Source organism: Marmota monax, unplaced genomic scaffold, assembly GCF_021218885.2.
Source record: "Marmota monax isolate L192 unplaced genomic scaffold, Marmota_monax_Labrador192_F-V1.1 WCK01_AAM20220418_F8-fsc00019, whole genome shotgun sequence".
NCBI lineage: Eukaryota > Metazoa > Chordata > Mammalia > Rodentia > Sciuridae > Marmota > Marmota monax.
In genome coordinates this window covers 10,309,675-10,331,122 of record NW_026695242.1, presented here as the reverse complement: position 1 = coordinate 10,331,122, position 21,448 = coordinate 10,309,675, and the positions used below count along the sequence as shown (strand labels likewise).

Below are 21,448 nucleotides of genomic sequence, written 5' to 3'. Positions count from 1 at the left end.
ACACTATACTATAGAACTCATAGTAAATACATAAGCCACATAGTTGTATAGTCTTACATACTATACATAATTGTATGTGCTGTATTTCTATATGACTGGCAGTGCAATAGATTTGTTTACACAAGTATCACCACAAACACAGGAATAATTTATTATGCTTCATGTCTTGATGGCTATACTGTTACAGGTGACAGCAATTTTTTAGTTCTATTATAATCTTTTGGACTATCTCATACATGTGGCCCATTAAGACTAGAACATTGCTGTTACATGTGGCTATACACATTCTCTTCAAGATACTCATTTTAAATCTGAAACATAAACTAACTGAAAATGAAAAGGCTAGAAAAAATATTTCATGCAAATAACCCAAAGAGACCAGGACAGGGCTTGAGGTGTGGCTCAGTAGCACATGCCTGGCATATACAAGGCCTTCAGCAGGATCCCTAGCATCACAGGAAAGGGGCAAGGAAAGCTCTGTTAACAGAAAAAAATATAAACTAAAAAAAAAAAAGTAATGTGACAGGAAGGGTTATTATGAATGTCTGAGAATGTTTTTTTGTTGCTTAAACAGAGAATCTGAGATTGGATATTTCGTGGGGGGGGGGGGGAATCCTTCTCAGATTTCTCCAAACACCTCCTAACTAATTCAATGAGGTCAGCACCGTCCTCATAACAAAGCCAAGAAAACTATAGATCATTATTCCTTGTTAACGCTGATGCAAAAATCCTCAATAGTTTGGAACAGTGGTGAACGTCTGTAACTCCAGCGATGTGAGAGATTGATGCAGGAGACTTTCAAGTTCTAAGACAACCTCAGCAAAAAAGTATACCCTGTCTCAAAATAAAAAATACAAAGGGCAGGGGTGTTGAGAGCCACAGCCAAAGGGGCCCCAGCAAACTTCCAGCTGCCAGCAACCAGCTGCCGGCTGAGATTTGGCTCACAGCGGCCCCAGCAACATCTAGCTGATTGGCTCCTCCGCCCCAGCAACATCTAGCTGATTGGCTCCTCTGCGGTGATGCTCATTGGACTGTTTCCCTGCCCTTTCAGACCACGGAGCTGCTCATTGGGGGACTTTTTTGGCTCCGCCCACGTGACCCAGCCAATCGGCCTCAAGAGCAGGAGGATTGTGGGAGGTGGAGAGAAGCTTGTGGGGGAGAGAGAGGCTTGGGGAAAGCCGGTGGTGGCAGTTGAGGCTCTGAGGGTTTTTCCTGAGAGACTATTTTGTTTGTCGTGTGTGGTTCTAAAAATAAAGTTAGTTTCTTTTGACAAGTGGCTCCTGATTGTGCCCAGCCAGACTGCGGCACAGGGGATCTCCTGCGTTCAATCCCTAGTACTGCAGAAGACAAAACAAAACCTTCAATAAAGTACAATAAAATCTTCAATAAAAAACACCAGCACATTAAGACAATTATACACCATGACCAAACAAGATTTACTCCTAGAATGCAAGGATGGTTCAAAATGGAAAAAAAAAAATGTGGTATATCTTATTAACAGAATGAAGGAGAAAAACAACACATTATAATTCAAATAGCTACAGAAAGAGCACTTGACAAACTTAAACACACTTTTACAATAAAATAAACAAAACAACAAAAACCTGACAAACTGGGAAGGAGGAAAAACTACCCAAAATAAGGAAAGTCAAAAGAAAACCCAATGGTGGACTGTCGAAGGTAGGGGCTAGAGGAAAATTGCATTCCTCACTGCTCTGTGGCTCAGGATTCAAGCAGAAGGAGTACTGCTTCTCAGCGAGGAGGGTGAATACAGGATTTCACTAAAACTCAATATGGGACACAGTGTCTTAAGAGACTCAAAAAATTGGGTACTTTAAACAAAGAAGAAAAACCACATTAGCCAGCAGCAGTGGTAGCAGTAGCTATGCTGCTTCAACACAGAACAGTAACAGATTTCGTACAGAGAAACCTGATATCAGAAAGGCAGTCTGCCCTTAGACGATTCAGAGGCTGCACCATGTACTGGTGGTTAAAAAGTGCCCAGTGTTTCCCAAATGGCCATGGAGAGTTGAGGCAAGAGCCATCCTGCAGCAGCCATACTGCAGCTGCTGCTGTGGAAAACGGAAGATCTTAGCAAACATGCCTATACTGTCCTGGCAAGCACCTACTGTGTGGCCTGGGGTGTACCTCACAGAACAGAAACAAAACAGGTACAGATAATGTATTGCCCAGGAAGATTCAAGTTGGAAAAGCAAAGGAAGCCCAATTTGCTTCACTTTGAGTCTGGCAGATAACACAACCAGCTGAAACAGCGTCAGGAATTTGAAAAGGTAGGTGTGAATACACTCAGGGACTAAGCCTGGGAAAGGGTTGAAAGATTGGCCCTCATACTCTAGGAATAGAATCCATGGGAGGCTCCAGAGATCCAGACTCCCAGCAGATATCAGCAATCACCAAGCCCTAGGGATATGTTGATCACATCTCTCCAGAGCAGACACCACCCAACAAAACACCTGAGGCCTGATTAGACTTAAGCCCCACCACAGAATTCCCCTCATAGAATTCTGCAGTAGAGCAGGGCATTGTTGCACATATCCCAGTGGCTCGGAGGTTGAGGCAGGAGGATTGCAAGTTCAAAGTCAGCCTCAGCAATGATGAAGTGCTAAGCAACTCAGTTGAGACCCTGTCTCAAAATAAAACACAAAATAGGGCTAGGGTTGCGGCTCATTGGTCAAGTGCCTCTGAGTTCAATCCCCGGTTCAAAAAAAAAAAATTCTGCAGCAGACTCACCCTGGGAGTGCATCCATCTGGACAATACTTCCCATCCCTTTTATCCTATCCCTTTCATCCTACCTCATACTGGGAGAAGGGAAGCCGAGAATTATTTGAAACAGCTATAGTCTTATGCCACTCCAAGTAGAAACTTGGTGAGCACCACAAAAAGAGGAAGGGGTTAATGATGTTCAATCCTTGTTCTCACTCTAAGTACACAGCTGAAGAAGAAATGGAAAGAAAGTCAGGCACAGTGACCATCTATTCTTGTCCACTATTTTGACCACCTCAGTGGAAATGATTCCTTAATTTTTCATTAAGAATCTTTTTTCTTTTTCTTTTTTATTTGTGTGTGTGTTGCTGTGCTGATTGGTTCATAGATATATATTACATGTTTTTTCATTTTTCCTCATTTTTAGCATTTTTAAAACTAATTATTTTTCTTTGCTTTGTCTTTTGAGGATTAGGATTTTTGATTAGTATATTTTGATTTTGTTTTCTATTGTTTTTATTTGTCTCTTTCTCTTGTTTACCTCTCTGTTCTTATGGTAATAGCCAAATTCTATTATTCTTTCGATCACCCTTCACTTTGTTACTTGTATTTTTTCTACTTCCTTATAACCATCAAATGCTGTTTTCTGCATTTTTGTTATCACTTTTTGCAACTGTAAACTCTTTTCTACGGTTCTCATTTTCTTTTCTGTTAATTAACTGTATTCTTACCACTTTTAGCACTAATTGATTTATATAACTCCTGCCCCCACCATTAATACTGTTCCTATGGATGACTATAGTTGACACCTGCTATTTGCTTTCATGCTAGATAGTTAATGGTTACTTACTGTTTTTGCTGTTTTTACTGTGTTTGCTGTTGGCAACTGCTGCCCCTACCATTTGTTTTTTGTGGCAATTAACATTGTAGATATTATGATAGGAACCAAGTATTTAGTTTAATGTCATATATTGTTTGCATTAGTTATTGCTATTGATTGTTTACCCCTACTCTATGAAGTACTGAAACCTACAGGGATATCACAAGTTCACAAGGTAGGAACTCTACTGCTGAACTCAATGAAGTCAGCGCACCTTGCTTCGCACACAAATTAATGATACTCGTTCTTCAGCTATACTTAAAAAAAAAAAAAATCAGAAGAGACAAAAACCCAAACTGACAACCAGGCCCCAAGTACAAATGTCTAGGGGTGGGCCACCAGGTCCGACCTACAGATAACCAATGCTACAGCTATAGCAAAAACAGAGATAAATAAACAAAGACTTTGGATATCACACCTACAAATGGGTCTCAATGTAGATTACTCTAGGACACTACAGCAAGTAAAAACTGTGCCAAGCCAGGTGCGGTGGCACACACCTGTAATCCCAGCAGCTCAGGAGGCTGAGACAGGAGGATCATGAGTTCAAAGACAGTCTCAACAACAGCAAGGTGCTAAGCAACTCAGCGAGACCAAGTTGAGAAAATATCAGATAAGGTATTCAAAGAATCATTATTAAAATGATCAATAAATTCCAAAGGAACAGAGAAAAATCACCAAGTTAAAGTCAGTACAGGGATTGTGGCTGTGGCTCAGTGGCAGAGTGCTTGGCTAGTATGTGTGAGGCACTGGGTTCAAACCTTAGCACCACATACAAACATAAATAAAATAAAGGCATGCTGTCCTGTCCATCTACATCTACAAAAATTAAAAAAAAAAAGAAATAAAGTACAGAATATGAGTGAGAAATTCAATAAGGAGATAGAAATACTGAAAAAGAACCAAACAGAAATCTTGGAAATGAATGAAAGACACAATAATTCAAATAAAATGTTCAGCTGAAAGTCTCTCCAATGGAGTAGTCCATACTGAAGACAGAATCTCAGAGCTGGAAGACACAGTGGCCAGCAATAAACATTCAGACAGTATTCGAAAGAGGGAGAGAGAGAAACTGTGATCAGACTATATAAGAACTCTGGGACAACATTAATAGATGAAATTTAAGAATCACAATTTAGGAAGGTTGTGAGATTTGGGCTAATGAAATGGACAAACTCTTCAGGGAAATATTAACAGAAAATTTTCCAAACCTTCAGAATTAGATGGACCATACAGATACAAGAGGCATTCAGAACCCCAAAGAGACAAGATCTAAAAAGAACCACAACACATCATAATAAAATCCCTAACATACAGAACAAGGATAAAATTTTAAAATCCTCAAGAGAAAACTATTAGGTCACATTTAGAGGCAAGTCAATCAAAATCAATTCAGATTTCTCAGCATGAACTGGACAAGCCAGAAGGGCTTGGAACAATATATTCCAAATCCTGAGAGAAAATAACTATCAACTAAGACTGCTACATACAACATAACTATCCTTCAAAAATCAAAGATGAAATAAAAACCTTCCAAGATGAAAAGAAACTAGAAGAATTTATGGCTATGGAATCAGCATTGCAGTAAGAAATACTGAACACAAATGAAATAAAAACCAAACATCAGAGCTCACAAAAGAACAAATTTCATTGGAAGGGTAGCTAAGCAAGTGAAAAATAGGACAAAATTAAACATGATAAATAAACCAAAATGGCAGGAATTAATAAACATCCTTCTATTATAACAGCGAATGCAAATGGTCTTAACTCTCCAAATAAAAGACACAGGTTGGCAGAATAGATTAAAAAACTAGACCCAACTATTTGTTTGCAAGATATGCAACTTAGAGGCAAAGACAGTCACAAACTGAAAGTAAAAGGATGAAAATTGATATACCATGAAAATGGAACCCCCAAACAAGCCAAAATAGCTACTCTCATATTGGATAAAGCAGATTTCACACCAAAATTCATCAGAAGAGACAAACAAGTTCACTTCATATTGGTAAAGGGAACAATCCAACTAGATAAAACAATAACAAATATTTATGCCCCAAACATGGGTATAACTAATTACATAAAAGAGATAATACTCAAATTGAAGTCTCAGATATATCTGACACAAGTACAGTAATACTGGGTGAATTCAAAACACTTCTCTCACCCTTAGATAGGTCATCCAGACATAAACCCATTAAAGACTCTCTGTACCTGAAAAATATTATAAATCAAATGGACCTAACAGACATCTACAGAATATTCCATCCAACAAAAGCTTAATACATTTTATTCTCAGCAGCTCATGAAACCTTCTCCAAAATAGACCATATGTTTAGGCCACAAAGCAACTCTTAGCAAATACAAAACATTGGTACAATTCCTTAAATCTTATCAGATCACAAAGGAATGAAATTATTAATAAATATGACAAAACCCTAAAGAAACCATATGAACATATGGAGACTGAACAAATACTCTTTTGAATGATGATAAAGGGGTAATAGAAGAAATCAAGGGAAATTGGAAAATTACTAGACTCAAATGAGAACAGTGAACCTCTTGGACACTATGAAGGCAGGTCTAACAGCAAAGTTTACAACTATGAGTGCCTACATAAGAAAATCAGAAAGATCCCAAGTAAACAACCTAATGATATATCTTAAAGCCCTTGAGAAAGAAGAGAAAACCAATTCTAAAACCATTAGAAGGAAAATTTTAAGATCAGAGGCAAAATCAATGAACATGAGAATAAAATAACAACAAAAGACAGATGAATCAGAGTTGATTCTTTGAAAATATAAACAAATTAATAAATCCTTAGCCAAAATCACCAAAAGAAAAAGAGAAAAATCAAGTTAATAAAACTAGAGATTTTAAAAAAACGAGAAATCACCACAGACATCTCAGAAATCTAGCAGATCATTAGGAACTATTTTGAAAACTTATACTCCAACACATTGGCAAAATTAGAAGAAATGGATATATTCCTAGAAAAACAAGATGTGCCAAAAACTGAATCAAGACTGCAGGACCAGATGGATTCTCACCTAGTCTAACAAACTTTTAAAGAATTAATGTCAATACTCCTCAAATTAGTCCACAAAATATAAAGGGATAGAAAGAGATGAACACTTCCAAATTTATACTATGAAGCCAGTATGACATTCATACCAAAACCAGATAAGGACACATCAAGGAAAGAAAACTACAGACCAATATCCCTGATTAATTTAGATAAGTAAAATATTAGCAAATTGTATTTACAACATACCAAGAAGATTGTACACCATGACCAAGTTGGGTTTTATTTCAGAGATGCAAGGATGATTTAATATACACAAATCAGGGGCACATGTGAGGCACTGGGTTTGATCCTCAGCTCCACATAAAAATAAAGATTTACAATCACACACACACACACACACACAAACATCAATAAATATAATTCATCACATAAGTAATATTAAGGACAAGATGACTTAGTCATCTCAACAATTCAGAAAGGCCATTGACAAAATTCAGCTCTCATTCATAATAAAAACACTGAAGAACTAGGGACAGAAAGAACTTCTAAGAAAGAAGGAAAAACCCAAAGCCAACCTCACAGTAAATGGGGGGGAGAGGGGACTGAAAGCATTTCCTTTATAGAAATTCTAGCCAGGACAACTAGGCAAGAGAAGGATATAAAAGGGATAAAACTAGAAAAGGAAGAGGTCAAATTATCACTGTTTGCAGATGATGTGATCTTATACCTGAATAATAAAAACAATCAAACACTCTACCAAAGACTGCTACAGCTAATAAACAAATTTGGCAAAAGAGTATTTTACAAAATCAATTTACAAAAATCAATAGCTTTCCTATATACCAACAATGAAACTGCTAAGAAAGAAATTAGGAAAACAATCCCATTCACAATAGCCTAAAAAAATAAAATAAAATGCCTAGGAGTAAATCTAACCAAGGAGGTGAAAGACCTCTATAAACCACAGAACACTGGAGTAGGCCCAGGTCCATCCCTCCACCAGCAGGCATCGGCTGGAGCCCAGCCTCCAGAAAAGGTTCACACCAGCAGACTAAGGAGGGAGCCCAGGCCCAGCCCAGATCCGCCCATAACATCTTTCGCAGGACCCAGGTCCAGGTGTTTTATCCAATAAATCGTTGTTAAATCCCACCCCTCCCCCTGCCAAAAAAACCTACAGAACACTGAAGAAAACCTCAGAAGACTGAAGACCTCCCATGTTCATGAATGGGCAGAATTAATATTGTTAAAATTGCCATACTACCAAAAGCAATATACCGATTCAATGCAATCCCCATCAAAACACCAACAACATGCTTCATAAAATTAGAAAAAAAGGTCTAAAATTCATTAGAAAAAATAAGAGACATATAAGAGCAAAAGCAATTCTAAGCCAAAAAAGTAATACTGGAGGTATCACAACACATGACTTTAAAATATACTACAGAGCTACAGAAACAAAAACTGCACAGTACTGGCACAGAAACAAACATACAGACCAATGGTACAGAATAAAGGTAAAGAGACAAATACACAGCTATAGTAATCTGATCCCTGACAAAGGTGCCAAAAACACTATAGAGAAAAGACAGCCTTTTTTTTAACAAATGGTGCTGGGGCAACTGATCATCCATATATAGAAGAATAAAACTAGACCCTATCTCTTGCCTTGCACAAGAATCAACGACACATGGCTCAAACACCGTGGAATTAAACCAGGAACTATCCAACTCCTAGAAGAAAATGTAGGGTCAACATTCCAATTTTTAGACACAGGCACTGAATTTCTCAATAAGACCCCTAAAACTAAGGAAATAATGTCAAGAGTTAACAAATGGGATGGCATCAAATTAAAAAGCTTCTGCACAGACTAAAGAAAACAATTAGGATGTCAAGAGAAAATCTTCAGAATGGGAGAAAATCCTTGCGAGCTATTGTTCTGACACAGAGGATTAATATCTAGAATGCATAGAGTTCAAAAACTTTATATAAAAAAAAATCAAATGCCCAATTAATAAATGGGCAAATGAATTTAACAGACAATTCTCAAAAAGAAGATATACCTGAAAAAATGTTCAACAAAATTAGCAACTAGAGAAATGCAAATCAACACTATCTCAGGCCAATCAGAATGGCAATCATCAAGAATACAGAATGCAAATAACAATAAATGTTAAAGAAGATGTGGAGAATAAGAAACACTTTTACACTGTTGGTGAGACTCAATTAGTACAATCACTATGGAAATCAGTATAAAGAATCCTCAAAAAACTAGGCATGGAACCACAATATAACTCAGCTATAGCACTCCTCAGTATTTATTTTAAAGAATTAAAATCATCTTACTACATGATACATGCACACCCATGTTTGTAGCAGCACAATTTACAATAGCCAAACTATGGAACCAGCCTAGGTATCCATCAATAGGTATCCATGAATAGATAAAAGAAAATGTTGTACATATACAATAGAATTTTATTCAGCCATAAAGAAAAATGAAATCATGGCATTTGCAAGAAAATGGATGGAACTAAAAACCATCATGTCAAGTAAAATAAGTCAAACTCAGAAGATTGTGTATTTCCTTTCATATGTGGAAGCTTGAGAGGAAAAAGTAAAAGAAAGGTGGAAGTGGATCTCCTAAAAATCAAACAGAGATTAGTAAAAGAAAGGAACCATGGAATTGGCGAGAGGGAGAACAGAAGAGTAAGTGCTGGGGAGTGATGCTGGCCAAATTATATTATAATATTGTGTGCATAATCATATATGTAATGACAAATCCCATAAATATGTAGAACTATAATGCACCAATAAAAAATGTGGGGGTCAGGGGGGCCTAACAGTGAACATCATATTCAATGATCAAAGATTGTGATCTTCTCTAAGATCACAAACAAGGTAAAGATGCTCACTTTCACTACTTCTATTCAACACAGTCCTGATGTTCAAGCCAGAACAATTTAACAGTAAATAAAAGGAAAACTGGAAAGGGAGAAGTAAAATTATATGTGAGGTAGATAAAATCACTGTATATGTAGAACACACTGAGTTCATACAAACACACAAACCATCTGTTACAATAAAGAAAGTTCTGCAAAGCAGCAGAATGAAAGCTTAAAAAAATAAGCATACCATGTTCCTAGACAGAAGACCGTATTAAGATATGTTTATGACACACAAAGCAATGTTCAGAGTCTGTATAAATACTATTAAAATTCCGTTTTTTTTTTTTTGCAGAATTAGAAAAGCCCAGCGTAAAATTCCTATGGCATCAAGAGACTGCAATTAGTTAAGATGATTTTGAAAAAAAATATAAAAAAACTGGTAAATTCACACTTCCGGATTTCAAAATTTATTACAAAGGTCTAGTAATGAAAACAGAGTGTGCTGGCATATAAACCAATGGAGCAGAATAGACAACCCAGAAATAAATTCTAGCTTAATATGTTCAAATGATTTTTAACAAGTATGCCACGAACATTCACTGGGGGAAAGAACATTCTTTTTTATATAAATGGTCAGGGAAAATTAGACATCTACATACTAAAAAATGAAGGTGAACCCTTATTTCATACCACAGACAAATATTAAATTCTAATGAGTCATCCATCTAAACCTAAAAGGTAAACTTATAAAATTTAGAAGAAAACAGTGCAAAACTGGATTTGGTGATCATTTCTTGGATATGACACAAAAGACCCAGGCAACAAAAGAACAAAGTAGACGAACAGGACTTCATGAAAACTAAAAAATTTTGTGCACCAAAAGACACTATTAGGTTGTGGCTCAGAGGTACAGTGCTTGCCTAGCACATGTGAGGCAAGGAGTTTGATCCTCAGCACCACATATAAATAAATAAATAAATAAAGCAAGCAAGCAAGCAAAATTTTTTTTAAAAAAGACATTATTAGGTGTAAGGGTGCATGCCCGTACCTATCTACTCAAGAAGTTGAAGACAGAAACCTGGAGTCAGCCCAGACAATACAGCAATACCCTCATAAAATATATACTGTAAAGATAATAGTATACAACCAGAGATATGAAAAACAGTGCTCAATATGTGTAATAAGAATTGTAAAAACAAATGCCGAATTGTTTTCTCTGATATAAGGAGACTGACTCATAGCACGGTAGGGAGGGGGAGAATGGGAGGATTAGATGAATTCTAGATAGGGAAGAGGGGTGGGAGGGAAATGGAGGGGGCAGGGGATTAGCAAGGATGGTGGAATGTGATGGACATCATTATCCAAAGTACACTTATGAAGACTCAACTGGGTGTCAACATATTTTATATACAAACAGAAATATGAAAATTTGTGGTATATATGTGTAATAAGAATTGTAATGCATAAAAAAACCCCACAAAATACATGTATAAAGACATGAATTGGCGTGAACATACTTTATATACCAGATATGAAAAACTGTGCTCTATATGTGTAATAAGAATTGTAGGGGCTGGGGTATAGCTCAATTGGTAGAGTGCTTGCTTTGCATGCACAAGGCCCTGAGTTCAATCCCCAGCACACACACACACACACACACACACACACACACAAATGTAATGCATTCCGCTGTCGTGTATTAAAAAATAAATACATAAATAAAAATCCAAACTGGGAAGGAAAAAAAAAGAATTGTAATGCATTCCACTGTCATAATCTATTAAATAAATAGATAAATGAATAAAAATAAAAGTTTATCTACACACACACACACACACACACACACACAAGATAATAAGGAAACAATTCAATTTAGCCAAAGGGATGGGAGGAGACGCTATCAACATAATACAAGGGCAACCCAAAAAAAAAACAGAAGAAAATAGCTCTAAATCATGACAGAGGATTAACATCTAGAACACAGAAAGAACTTTTAAACAAAATCCAAACCTAGGTTCAAAAATGGGAATAGAATTTGGACAAACATTTCCCCAAAGGTGTACATATAGTCAGTAAGCACATGAAAAGATACTCAGCATCACTAAACATCAGGGAAATGCAAAGAAAAACCACACTGACATATCACCTCACACCTACCAGGGTGGCTACTTGGGGGAAAAAAAAAAAAAAAAACAACTGGGGGAGTGGGAGGAAGGAAAGGGGAGAAATGGGAAAGACTGTAGAATGAATCAGATATAACTTTCCTATATTCAAATATGAATACGCGACCAGAGTAACACCATATCATATATAATCAAAAAAGTGGGAAGTTATTCTCCATGTATGTATGATATGTCAAAATATATTCTACTGTCATGTATAACCAAAAAGAACAAATAAAAAAATAAAGAAAAGAGAAACTAACAAGTGTTATTAAGAATATGGAGAACATGGAAACCTGTGCACTATTGGTGGAAATATAAGATGATACAGCCACTATGAAAAACAGGAGAGCACTCCCTTAAAAAAAAACAAACAAACAAAAAAAAACTACATAAAAGATGGTTTTCCTATACTGATGATTCCTTAGCAGCAAATTAAGCATTTATGTTTCATTTGTTTCATTTCATATGTTTCATTTCAGATTATTAGATACCTAAAACAATTTACTAAACAAACCCTAAATAATAATAGCATCAAGACCAAAATGCTCTTTTCTAGAACACCTTACCTTCCACAAGCAATCTGAGTGACGATGCTTCCCATAAGTTCAAAAACTTTCCTTGGGTTTATTTCATGACTGGTAGAGTTATGACCCAACTGACCATATCCTCCAGCTCCAAAAGTAAACACTCCACCTTCCTAAAAAAAGACAAAACCATTTATTAGAAGGCCTAAGTCAATAAAATAACTGATTTTCAGAAAAATAAGCTGATCTTAAATATGGACTCAATTTTGTCTCTTATAATTGTCTTCAAAATTTAACAGTTAACAGATGATTCATTGAAGAAAAAAATGTCTTCAAAATAAGAGAATTCCAGGCCAAAAGGTATATAATTTTCACATATTTTACATTGAAAGACTTAATGTTTTGGGGATTTTTTGTTGTTGCTCATATTTTTGCTAAATGATTACTTATTTGCATTGCCTTTAACCTCATTATATTCTTGAATTTGAAGTACACATTTATAAAATTTCACAAATACCTAAAGATAGTACCTTAATAAAATTTTACAAGCTAATTATGCTTTGAAAATAAATCTCTGCATAAAGTACATGCAACCAGAGTGCACAAATTGTGATTTTAAGCAGATAGTGCAATGTAAATGTTCTTTATAAACAAATTTTTTTCTTTTTAAAATTTATAGAAAGCAACAAATGTACAAAAGTAGAAAGAAAATACAATTATTATACAGCCACCACTCAGTTACACTAACTGGCAAGTAACTGGCAAAAGAATGGACATCTTATTATATTTATGCCTCCTCTTTACCTTTTTGAGAAGTACTTTATGTGAAAATTTAAAAAAGCACTGGAATGCTTTGAAGTAAATTGTGGTCATCAAGTCAATTCCCACATCAAGGTGTATATATATTTGATGGCTCAAGTCTCTAACAAAAAATACAGAATCTTAATACTATTACCACACTCACAAAATTAATACTAACTTCTTAAGTCATCTAAAACCCAGGCCATGCTTTGTTTTGAATTTTTGCTTTTTGCATTAATGGGGCTCAGTCCTGGAGCCTCATGGATACTAGGCAACTACTCCACAACTGAGTTGTATCTCAGTCCTTTTTAATATCTATTTTCAGACAAGTTCTCACAAAGTTGCCCAGGATTGCTTCAAACTTATTATCCTTCTGCCTAAGTCTCCTACCTAGCTGGGATTACAGGTGTGCTATTGTGGAATTGTTTTAATAGCAAAACTATGACCTTTGATGTAAAATTTCATTATCTCTGGGGTAGATTCTTAAAAGTGGGATTGCTAAGTCAAAAGGTATATTTATATGTGATTTACATAATTAATTTGCAAATGAACTTTAAAAAATCTGAATGTTTTGGTGGTATCTCCATACTCACTAATACTACATGTCTTTCCATTTATTGTATTTTTAAAATCAGCTTTTAAACCTTTCTTAATGCAGTTAGCCTAACGTAGGTATTTACATAAGGAAGCTGCTTCATAAAGCAATGCTAATCTATGCACAAGAAATTCTTCCACAAAAGGAGAAGATATATAGATATGAGGCATATACTCTAACTTAAAGGAAAATAAATATTTACTTTTGGAATTTTAAAATCTAGTTTTCTTTAAAATAATGTATGCCAAAAATTCTAGTGAACAAATATCACCAATTATTGTCTTCTGAAAGATAAATGCAGAAGATTGGTAGAAAACATTTTTTAAAACTTTCAATGGATACAGTTACTATCCTGGGATAGTAAATGGTTATTCGATAGATTCTTTCTGAAAAGCATTATTAGTCTATTACAAATTACCACACAAAATTAGATACCATATGAAACATATTTTGACACAAAATAGTTTTGTTATTTCTATATAGAATGACTAAAATTTATAAAACAAAGTGATTAAAAATAAGACTTTAGTAATTACAATTGTAATTTTAATGATAAAAAACAACAAAACATAACAGGATTGGTAAGTACTTACAGTAAAGACTTCCTTACTAACAGCAAGTAAGATTAAATATTTAAACATTAACTTCTATAATTGGTCATTTTTTAAAATTCGATAAATTTGACAATGACTAAAAACAATCTTTGTCATGCCAAAATTCTCAATATGAGAGAATAAAAGTACAGAATTTTAAAAGTCTATTAAAAGATAATTTCCTTCTTAATTTTATCTACTTGCAGGACAAAGATAAAGAAATAAAAACACCATTTTCTAATTTAGTCAATGAAAACCTTGCCAAATTCTTTATGTTCACATGAATGACTATAATAAATACTTTTTCGGTTAAGGTTAATAGAATGGAGTTTTTTGCTATTGCTTTGGGTTTTGATGCTGGGGATTGGTGCTCTCTCATGCTGGAGAAGAACTCTAACACTGAGCTACATCTGCAGCCTGAATATTTTCATTTTCATTTAACTCCTAGACACTAGAAAACTAAGCAGTACTGATAGTGAGTTGGCACACACCCAAGAAATTGAGAGATGAAAAAGTTAAAGCCATCGACAAACTAGGTTGAAAGTTCACTATAATTGTCCAATACTCAGGCTATAAATAACAGAAATTAAGTTTCCTCTACTACATGTTCTAAAATGTTTATAAGTAAATAAATTATCTATAATTTATTTATAATTTATCTAACTTCAAATTAGATAAAGCTATGTAATATAAATGGGACTGATACACATAGCATGGCAAGTCTGATGAACTAAAATGGGATAATTTTTTCAAAAATATTATTCAACCAGTTATTTCATGTAACTGTTGAGAAACACAATATACATAACATGTAAGAAGTATATCATAATTCATATTTTATAATGTTAAGGCTGAAAATTAATGCAAATTGTTTTTAAGAATAAATAATAATCTAGGTCTTTTTACTAGTTATTTTTGAAACATCAATTTCAACCTAAAGTTTTAATATAAAAATCATGAAACATTCACTAATTATGGAAGAACTATTATGAGTAATAATAAAGTTTTAGGAGTATAATACCTTGGTTAGCGCAGCTGTATGATCTTCTCCGCAACAAATATAAACTATTTTCTGAGATCTTAGTGACTTCAGTAAATTAGGAACATACCTATCTGAAAATTCCAACAAGAGATGTTAACAATATTCTTTAAATTGAAATTCTTTTAAATGTGTTTTCTATACAGCTTCCCAAGCTCAACACAGTGATGACTGAATAATTTTAACTATGAGTCAATGATTTTACAGTACGAGCCTACAAACTTAGGTTCCCAGGCCTATCTATCCATTATACTGTGATAAAGTAAGGATTTAAATACTTAAGTGTTAAGCAACCTATATGCCAATAAGCACAGGACTGAGCAATCAAGGAAGTTAAAAAATTTATTTAACTGCTTCTAATTTTCTATATACACATCATTCTTTATATATTTACCTTGTGATTATGCTCACAGGATTCTACTTAGTAGATTGAAAACTCTATTTTCTGCTATTTTTGTAGCAGTAATGATATATACTATTGTATCATGGCACATTTTTCTTATATAGATTTATTAGTTAATTCTTTGAGAATATTATTTATCATTACCAGTTGTTACTTGATTAACAACTCACTTTTGTACATTTCAGTCATCACAATTATGCTGAACTTTATAAAATTACCATTTCTGTTATGTACCATATTGGCTAATCAACTGCAGTTATGAAAAATCACATCCAAGATCCTGATTGTTTCAGATAGTTAAAATTTCTTATGATTCAAAGTATTTTATTGTCAAGACTCTAGCATCGCTGTCAGAAGAGAAAGCAACCAAAAAATTAATTTAATGACCCAGATCATGTAAGTATTTCTCTGAAATACAGATTTAAAACTTCAGGTTACAGAAGTTTTTGTTTTGTTTTCCTTTCTCGAGGGGCAGTATTCTGGCAAGCACCCAGCCCCTTGCCAAAATAATTTTACGGCTTCTTTCAATTGATGGTGGCCAATAATGAAACATGCTGATTACCAATTTGAAGGAATGCTCTTCAACTGTCTTTTAAGGAACATCCAAAAATGTTGTTCAGATATAATTTACAATTAAACCTTTTTTCTTGCCTCCCACCATTCCTTCAAAATGCTATCAAAAGATATTTTTAAATTAACATATCAGTCTGATCCTCTGAAAATATGAACACATTTTTCTGACACAATAAAAATCATTCAACTCGAAAGAGCATGCCTTTTAAAAAGTACATTTGAACTATAATGAGAACCTACCATTTTCATCATTAAGACCTAGCTGACCAAATTTGTTGCGTCCCCATCCAAAGATAGCTCCAGAAAGGGTAAGTACAAAACTATGGGCTCCTCCAGCTGCAACTTGCATGAACGGAATTCCAAGCAAAGACTTAATCAATTGTGGTGAAGCTTGCTTTTTACATTCAATGCCTAAACCCAACTGGCCATATTTATTCTGTCCCCAACAAAAAACTTCGCTTGCTGTAAAACAAAAATAAAACAAATAACAAAATCACAAAATTATTATTAACATACAAAAAAAATTGATTTGAAGATCATCTGCTATTTTGGGACATTGCTCCTCTCAGTAGATGGAAACATTCATGATCTTTTTAGCATTTAGGTTTATTTCATATAAACATAAAAAACACTTATACTACCTAGAGTATTATCTATAAGAACATTCTACATTTTTTTTTTGAGATAGAGAGAGAGAATTTTTAATATTTATTTTTTTAGTTTTCGGCAGACACAACATCTTTGTTTGTATGTGGTGCTGAGGATCGAACCCGGGCCGCACGCATGCCAGGCGAGCACGCTACCGCTTGAGCCACATCCCCAGCCCTCTACATTTTATTTTGATTAATTACACTGATGGAGAATTATCTAAGTAAGGATAATCTTGTCCTTATGATCCTTCACAATAGCTAGCTCTTTTTAATATTCTTCTATTTTAATATTCCTCAATATCTCCCAAGAGGTACTCATCTAAAGCTCAAAATTTCAGTTATCAATTGTATGCTGATCACATTCAAAATCTATCATTAGCCCAAATCTCTCCTGAGCAAAATCCATATAACCCAGTGTTGACCTGACGTTCATACTTGGATATGTCAAATGCACTTCTAACTAAGCATGTTCCAAACTGAATTCATGATCTCCACTCTATCTTCCACACCTGTACCTCTTTTTAGTGTTGCCCATTTCAGTAAATAACATAGTAACTTATTCAGTAACACACTAGGGAACCATCATTAATAACCCCTCATCTCTTATATCATACATATCCATATCACTAGATTATATATAATTTCCTTTCTAAAGAAAAATATGACAGATCTGTTCTTCACCATTGTACCTGGTTATGTAAGTTTCCCCAGTTTGTTTTACTCCCCCAGTGCCAGACTATTTCATAACTTCAGACATCTTTTTATCTTTATTAAACCAACAACTGGCATTAAACTAGTTAAGTGCTTCAGTGCACAAATATTTATTTGTTTGTTTATACGTGGTCCTGAGGATCAAACCCAGTGCCTCAAGTGCTAGGCAAATGCTCTACCACTGAGCCACAACCCAAGCACAATACACAAGCATTTTTTAAAAATTCCTACCACAAAATCGTACACACTTAAAAAGCAAGCATCTATGAGGTACAGCAGCATGTGCCTATAATTCCAACAACTGGGGAGGCTGAGGCAGGAGGATCATAGCTTTCAGACCAGCCTTAGCAACTTACGTGAGGCCCTAAGCAACTTAGATCTTGTCTCAAAATAAAAAATGGAAAAGGACTGGAAATGTAGCTCAGAGGTAAAGAGACCCTGGGGTTCAAGTCCCAGTATCAAATTTTTTAAAAAGCAAGCTTCCCTCCATAACTTAAGTCCCTAAATTCTTCTTCTAAGAACTATTTCTACCCTTTACTAGTAAGTCCTCTCAGCCTCTCAGAAATGTTCTATATGCATACAAGAAGATATTTACATATTTGCATAGCAATATTATAAAAAGGCAGATTTGGTAATTTTGTTTGCCTGAAAAAAAAATTTGGTGTTTTCTAATTGCTCTTGGGACAACACTTTGAAGAATGTAAGGCTTTGTATGATCTACATGTTTCCAATCTCATTTCATACCTTCCTCCACTCACTGTACTCTAATCCTAGTTGTCTTCCTTTGAATTTTTCAATAGCTGCTCCTCACACATTTGTTGTTCCCTCTGTTTAAACCTTCCCCTCATCTTTATCTGGTACCCTTCTACTTTCTATCAGGAGAAGTCTTCATTCCCTGATTACCCAGATTAAGGACAGTCCTCCCTATTAATGTTCTAGATACTTCAAACTTTTTTTTTTTTTTTTTACAACCCTATGGTAGTATGTATCATTATTGTATGGCTGTTATCATGAGGGCCTATGTATTGCCTATCACTATATACTACAGTGTACCTAGTTCACACTAAATGTTCAACAAATTGTTAGATGAATGTGATACTAGCTAAAGCATAAGCTGTGTAGACACACACACACACACCAAAAAAAAAAAAAAAAAAAAAAAAGGTCAAGATGGAAAACTGCCCTCATTTGTATATTCTTGGGGTCTAAATATATGCTGGATCTACCTACCAAAATATCAAAAAAGAAGGCAGCAGAGCAACAGCAAAGAATACAGAGATGCCTCATTCCTTGATGCCTACAGAAATCCAAATTCCTTAATACAACATTAAAGGTCCTTTTTTGTAACACATTTTTGTTTGTATTTCAGCCTCAACTGAAATATATCTCCCATAACCTTCACAATTCATAAAACCATAGGCCAATACTCAATTACAACACCTTCTTGGCTCCATGTCTTTACTAGTACTAACCCCTTTGTCAACACCCCAACCACTTAATAATTCTATATTTCTTAAATTCTATTTATCTTTGAAGACTCATACCAAATAGCAATCTTCTCCTTATGCTACCATTCTATTAATCAGAACCAATGACTTTTTATTTACCTCAAAGGATTTTACTTCTATCTTGACCAAAATATTAACTACTTTTTTCCTTCCTCAAACTATTTGGATATCTGCCTCTCCCACTAGACTTTAGAGCCCCTAAAACTGTCTTGGTTTGTTTGTTTCCTCACAATTCTATCCCAGTATTTTATTCATAGTAGCTCACCCTAGACATTCACTGAATTTAATAATATAATGATGATGATTAAAAAAAAGACCCAGGAACTTATTTTCATAAATGGTCTTAAAAAAGAAAAGAAAAAGAATGGCAGGTCCTTTACTAACCTATGTCCTAGTTCTCAGCTGGAATATAAAGATTAAATTAAATCAGTAATAAGAGCTGGGGCTATGGCTCAGTGGTAGTACACCTGCCTGGCATTTGTGATTCTCAGCACCACATATAAATGAATAAAGCCTATCAACAACTAAAAAAATATTTTTTAAAAAAAATCAGTAAAACAGGAACACAAAGCTAACAGTATGTTTAAATACTTTCTCTACTTTTAGTCACAAAAAGTTTATCTGTGAGCTTAAAATGAGATTGGAGGCCATTCTTCCCCAGCTATGAAAAAATAGTTTTTAATTATGAAGTGAAAAGTTAAAAACAAAAATAAATTTCCTCACTATAATAAACAACTAAAAATGACACCATTCACAAACAGAAAAAAAAAAAAAAAAAAGCAAACCTAAGAGGGAAAAAAAAAATCTAATAAAAGGGCTGGGGTGCTGGCTTAGTGGTAGAGCGCTTGCCTAGCACATATGAGGCACTGGGTTCAATCCTCAGCACCACATAAAAATAAATTATACAAAGGTTAAAAAAAAACTAATTAAACAACGTATAAGATCTCTCCACATAAAACAAAATACTAAGAAAAATATTAAAAGACTTAAAAAACAGAGAGATCTAGATGTTCATTCAAGATCCCAAGACTCAATACTGTAAACATTTTTCTCAAATTCATTTACAGACAACAAAATATCAAAATTCCATCAAGTTCTTTGTCTAAAAAAACTGACAAGCTAATACTAAAATTTATATTGGATGAAAAGGATCAAGAAGAACCAGGACAATCTTGGGAAAGATTAAAAAGTCAGAGCCCTTTCTGCTCAAAGCATCAGTAATAAATTGGAAGAAAATAAAAACAATGCTTACCTTTAGAAAGTGCAAGTGAATGATAGTAACCGCAAGCAACCTGTACTATCTGGATATCTGACAAACTTTTAATATTTCTAGAAAAGAAGAAAGAGCAGGATCAATTCATTCCATTTAACAAATGGATCTTGAATGTCACTTACTCATGCTATTTACTGAATACGTACTATGTGCAGAGTTTCATACTGACCTCAATTAAGGCCAATTTACCAAAAAATTTATATTAAAAAAAATCAGTAACCAAGATCTAAATATAAAAAAGTAAAAGCTATGAAAGAAAAAACCCTCAAAGAAAATACTTAAGCAAAGTGAACAATGTTCACATGTCAAATACTCTTCATAGTGCTCTGACAATTCAGAATTTCCTTTTATTATAAATTTTAAAAAATCTATACTGTGTGAAACGAGGCAATATATTTGTAAAATAAATGTATATGATTTAAATTGGTGTTTGGTCTAGTTTAATACATGTTCTTCTCTATTAGATTCCTTAGAACCAATAAGGATTCCTATCATATTTTCTACCAATTCACAAATTATGAAATCTATTCCTTTTAGGTCATCCTTTTGTTTACATATCAATCAATCAGTGACATCGAACTTTCTTACTAGGGAAATTTAATCAACTCACATTTATGATTATCACTGATATGTTAAATCTTATTTTCTGTCATCTGTGTTTGTTCTAATACTTCTATAATCCCACCTCCCTTTCTAATGTTTGCTTAATTGCAATGCAATTCTAAAGGCTAACTGGGGGAGAAAAAAAAAAAAAAACACTACAAATATCTATTAACCTTGTGCTTCAAACCATCCTAAATCATGTTATATACTTCCCCTTTTCCTGGTCTTTCTACTGTTTTTCCTGAGTGAATGCTTTCAAGGAAAAAAAGGGGGGGCGGGAAAAAAAAAAAAACCATGTTTCTTATTTCCCTTTACCTGATACTGCCATCTGACCTGATTCTGCCAAATGAGAGTCCAGAGCAAATTCTGAATAGAGTGTCGATACCCATGATTTTCGGGAAGCAGCTTCAGCAAATCAAATTGTGAGCAGGAAAAAGGAGAGTTACTCTAATTCCATATTGTTTTATTAGATATATTTTTATTTAGTGGATTTAT

The 21,448-nt window shown here is 34.4% G+C and overlaps 1 protein-coding gene across 10 annotated transcripts in view; it reads right to left on the bottom strand.

Annotated features, from left to right (window-relative positions):
• The window catches only part of Herc4 (HECT and RLD domain containing E3 ubiquitin protein ligase 4), a 120,887-nt gene that overhangs the window by 65,546 nt on the left and 33,893 nt on the right, over positions 1-21,448 (bottom strand). For all 10 annotated transcript variants that reach the window (XR_006846250.2, XR_009226408.1, XM_046419905.2 and 7 more), the window contains 4 exons: positions 20,330-20,406; positions 16,449-16,670; positions 15,215-15,306; positions 12,247-12,377 (listed from right to left, as the gene is read on the bottom strand). Coding sequence is in view for 8 of the 10 variants with exons in the window: in XM_046419905.2 (XP_046275861.1) it covers positions 12,247-12,377; positions 15,215-15,306; positions 16,449-16,670; positions 20,330-20,406 (522 nt within the window). In the remaining 2 variants the exon portion in view is untranslated. The remainder of the gene's footprint in view (positions 1-12,246; positions 12,378-15,214; positions 15,307-16,448; positions 16,671-20,329; positions 20,407-21,448) is intronic.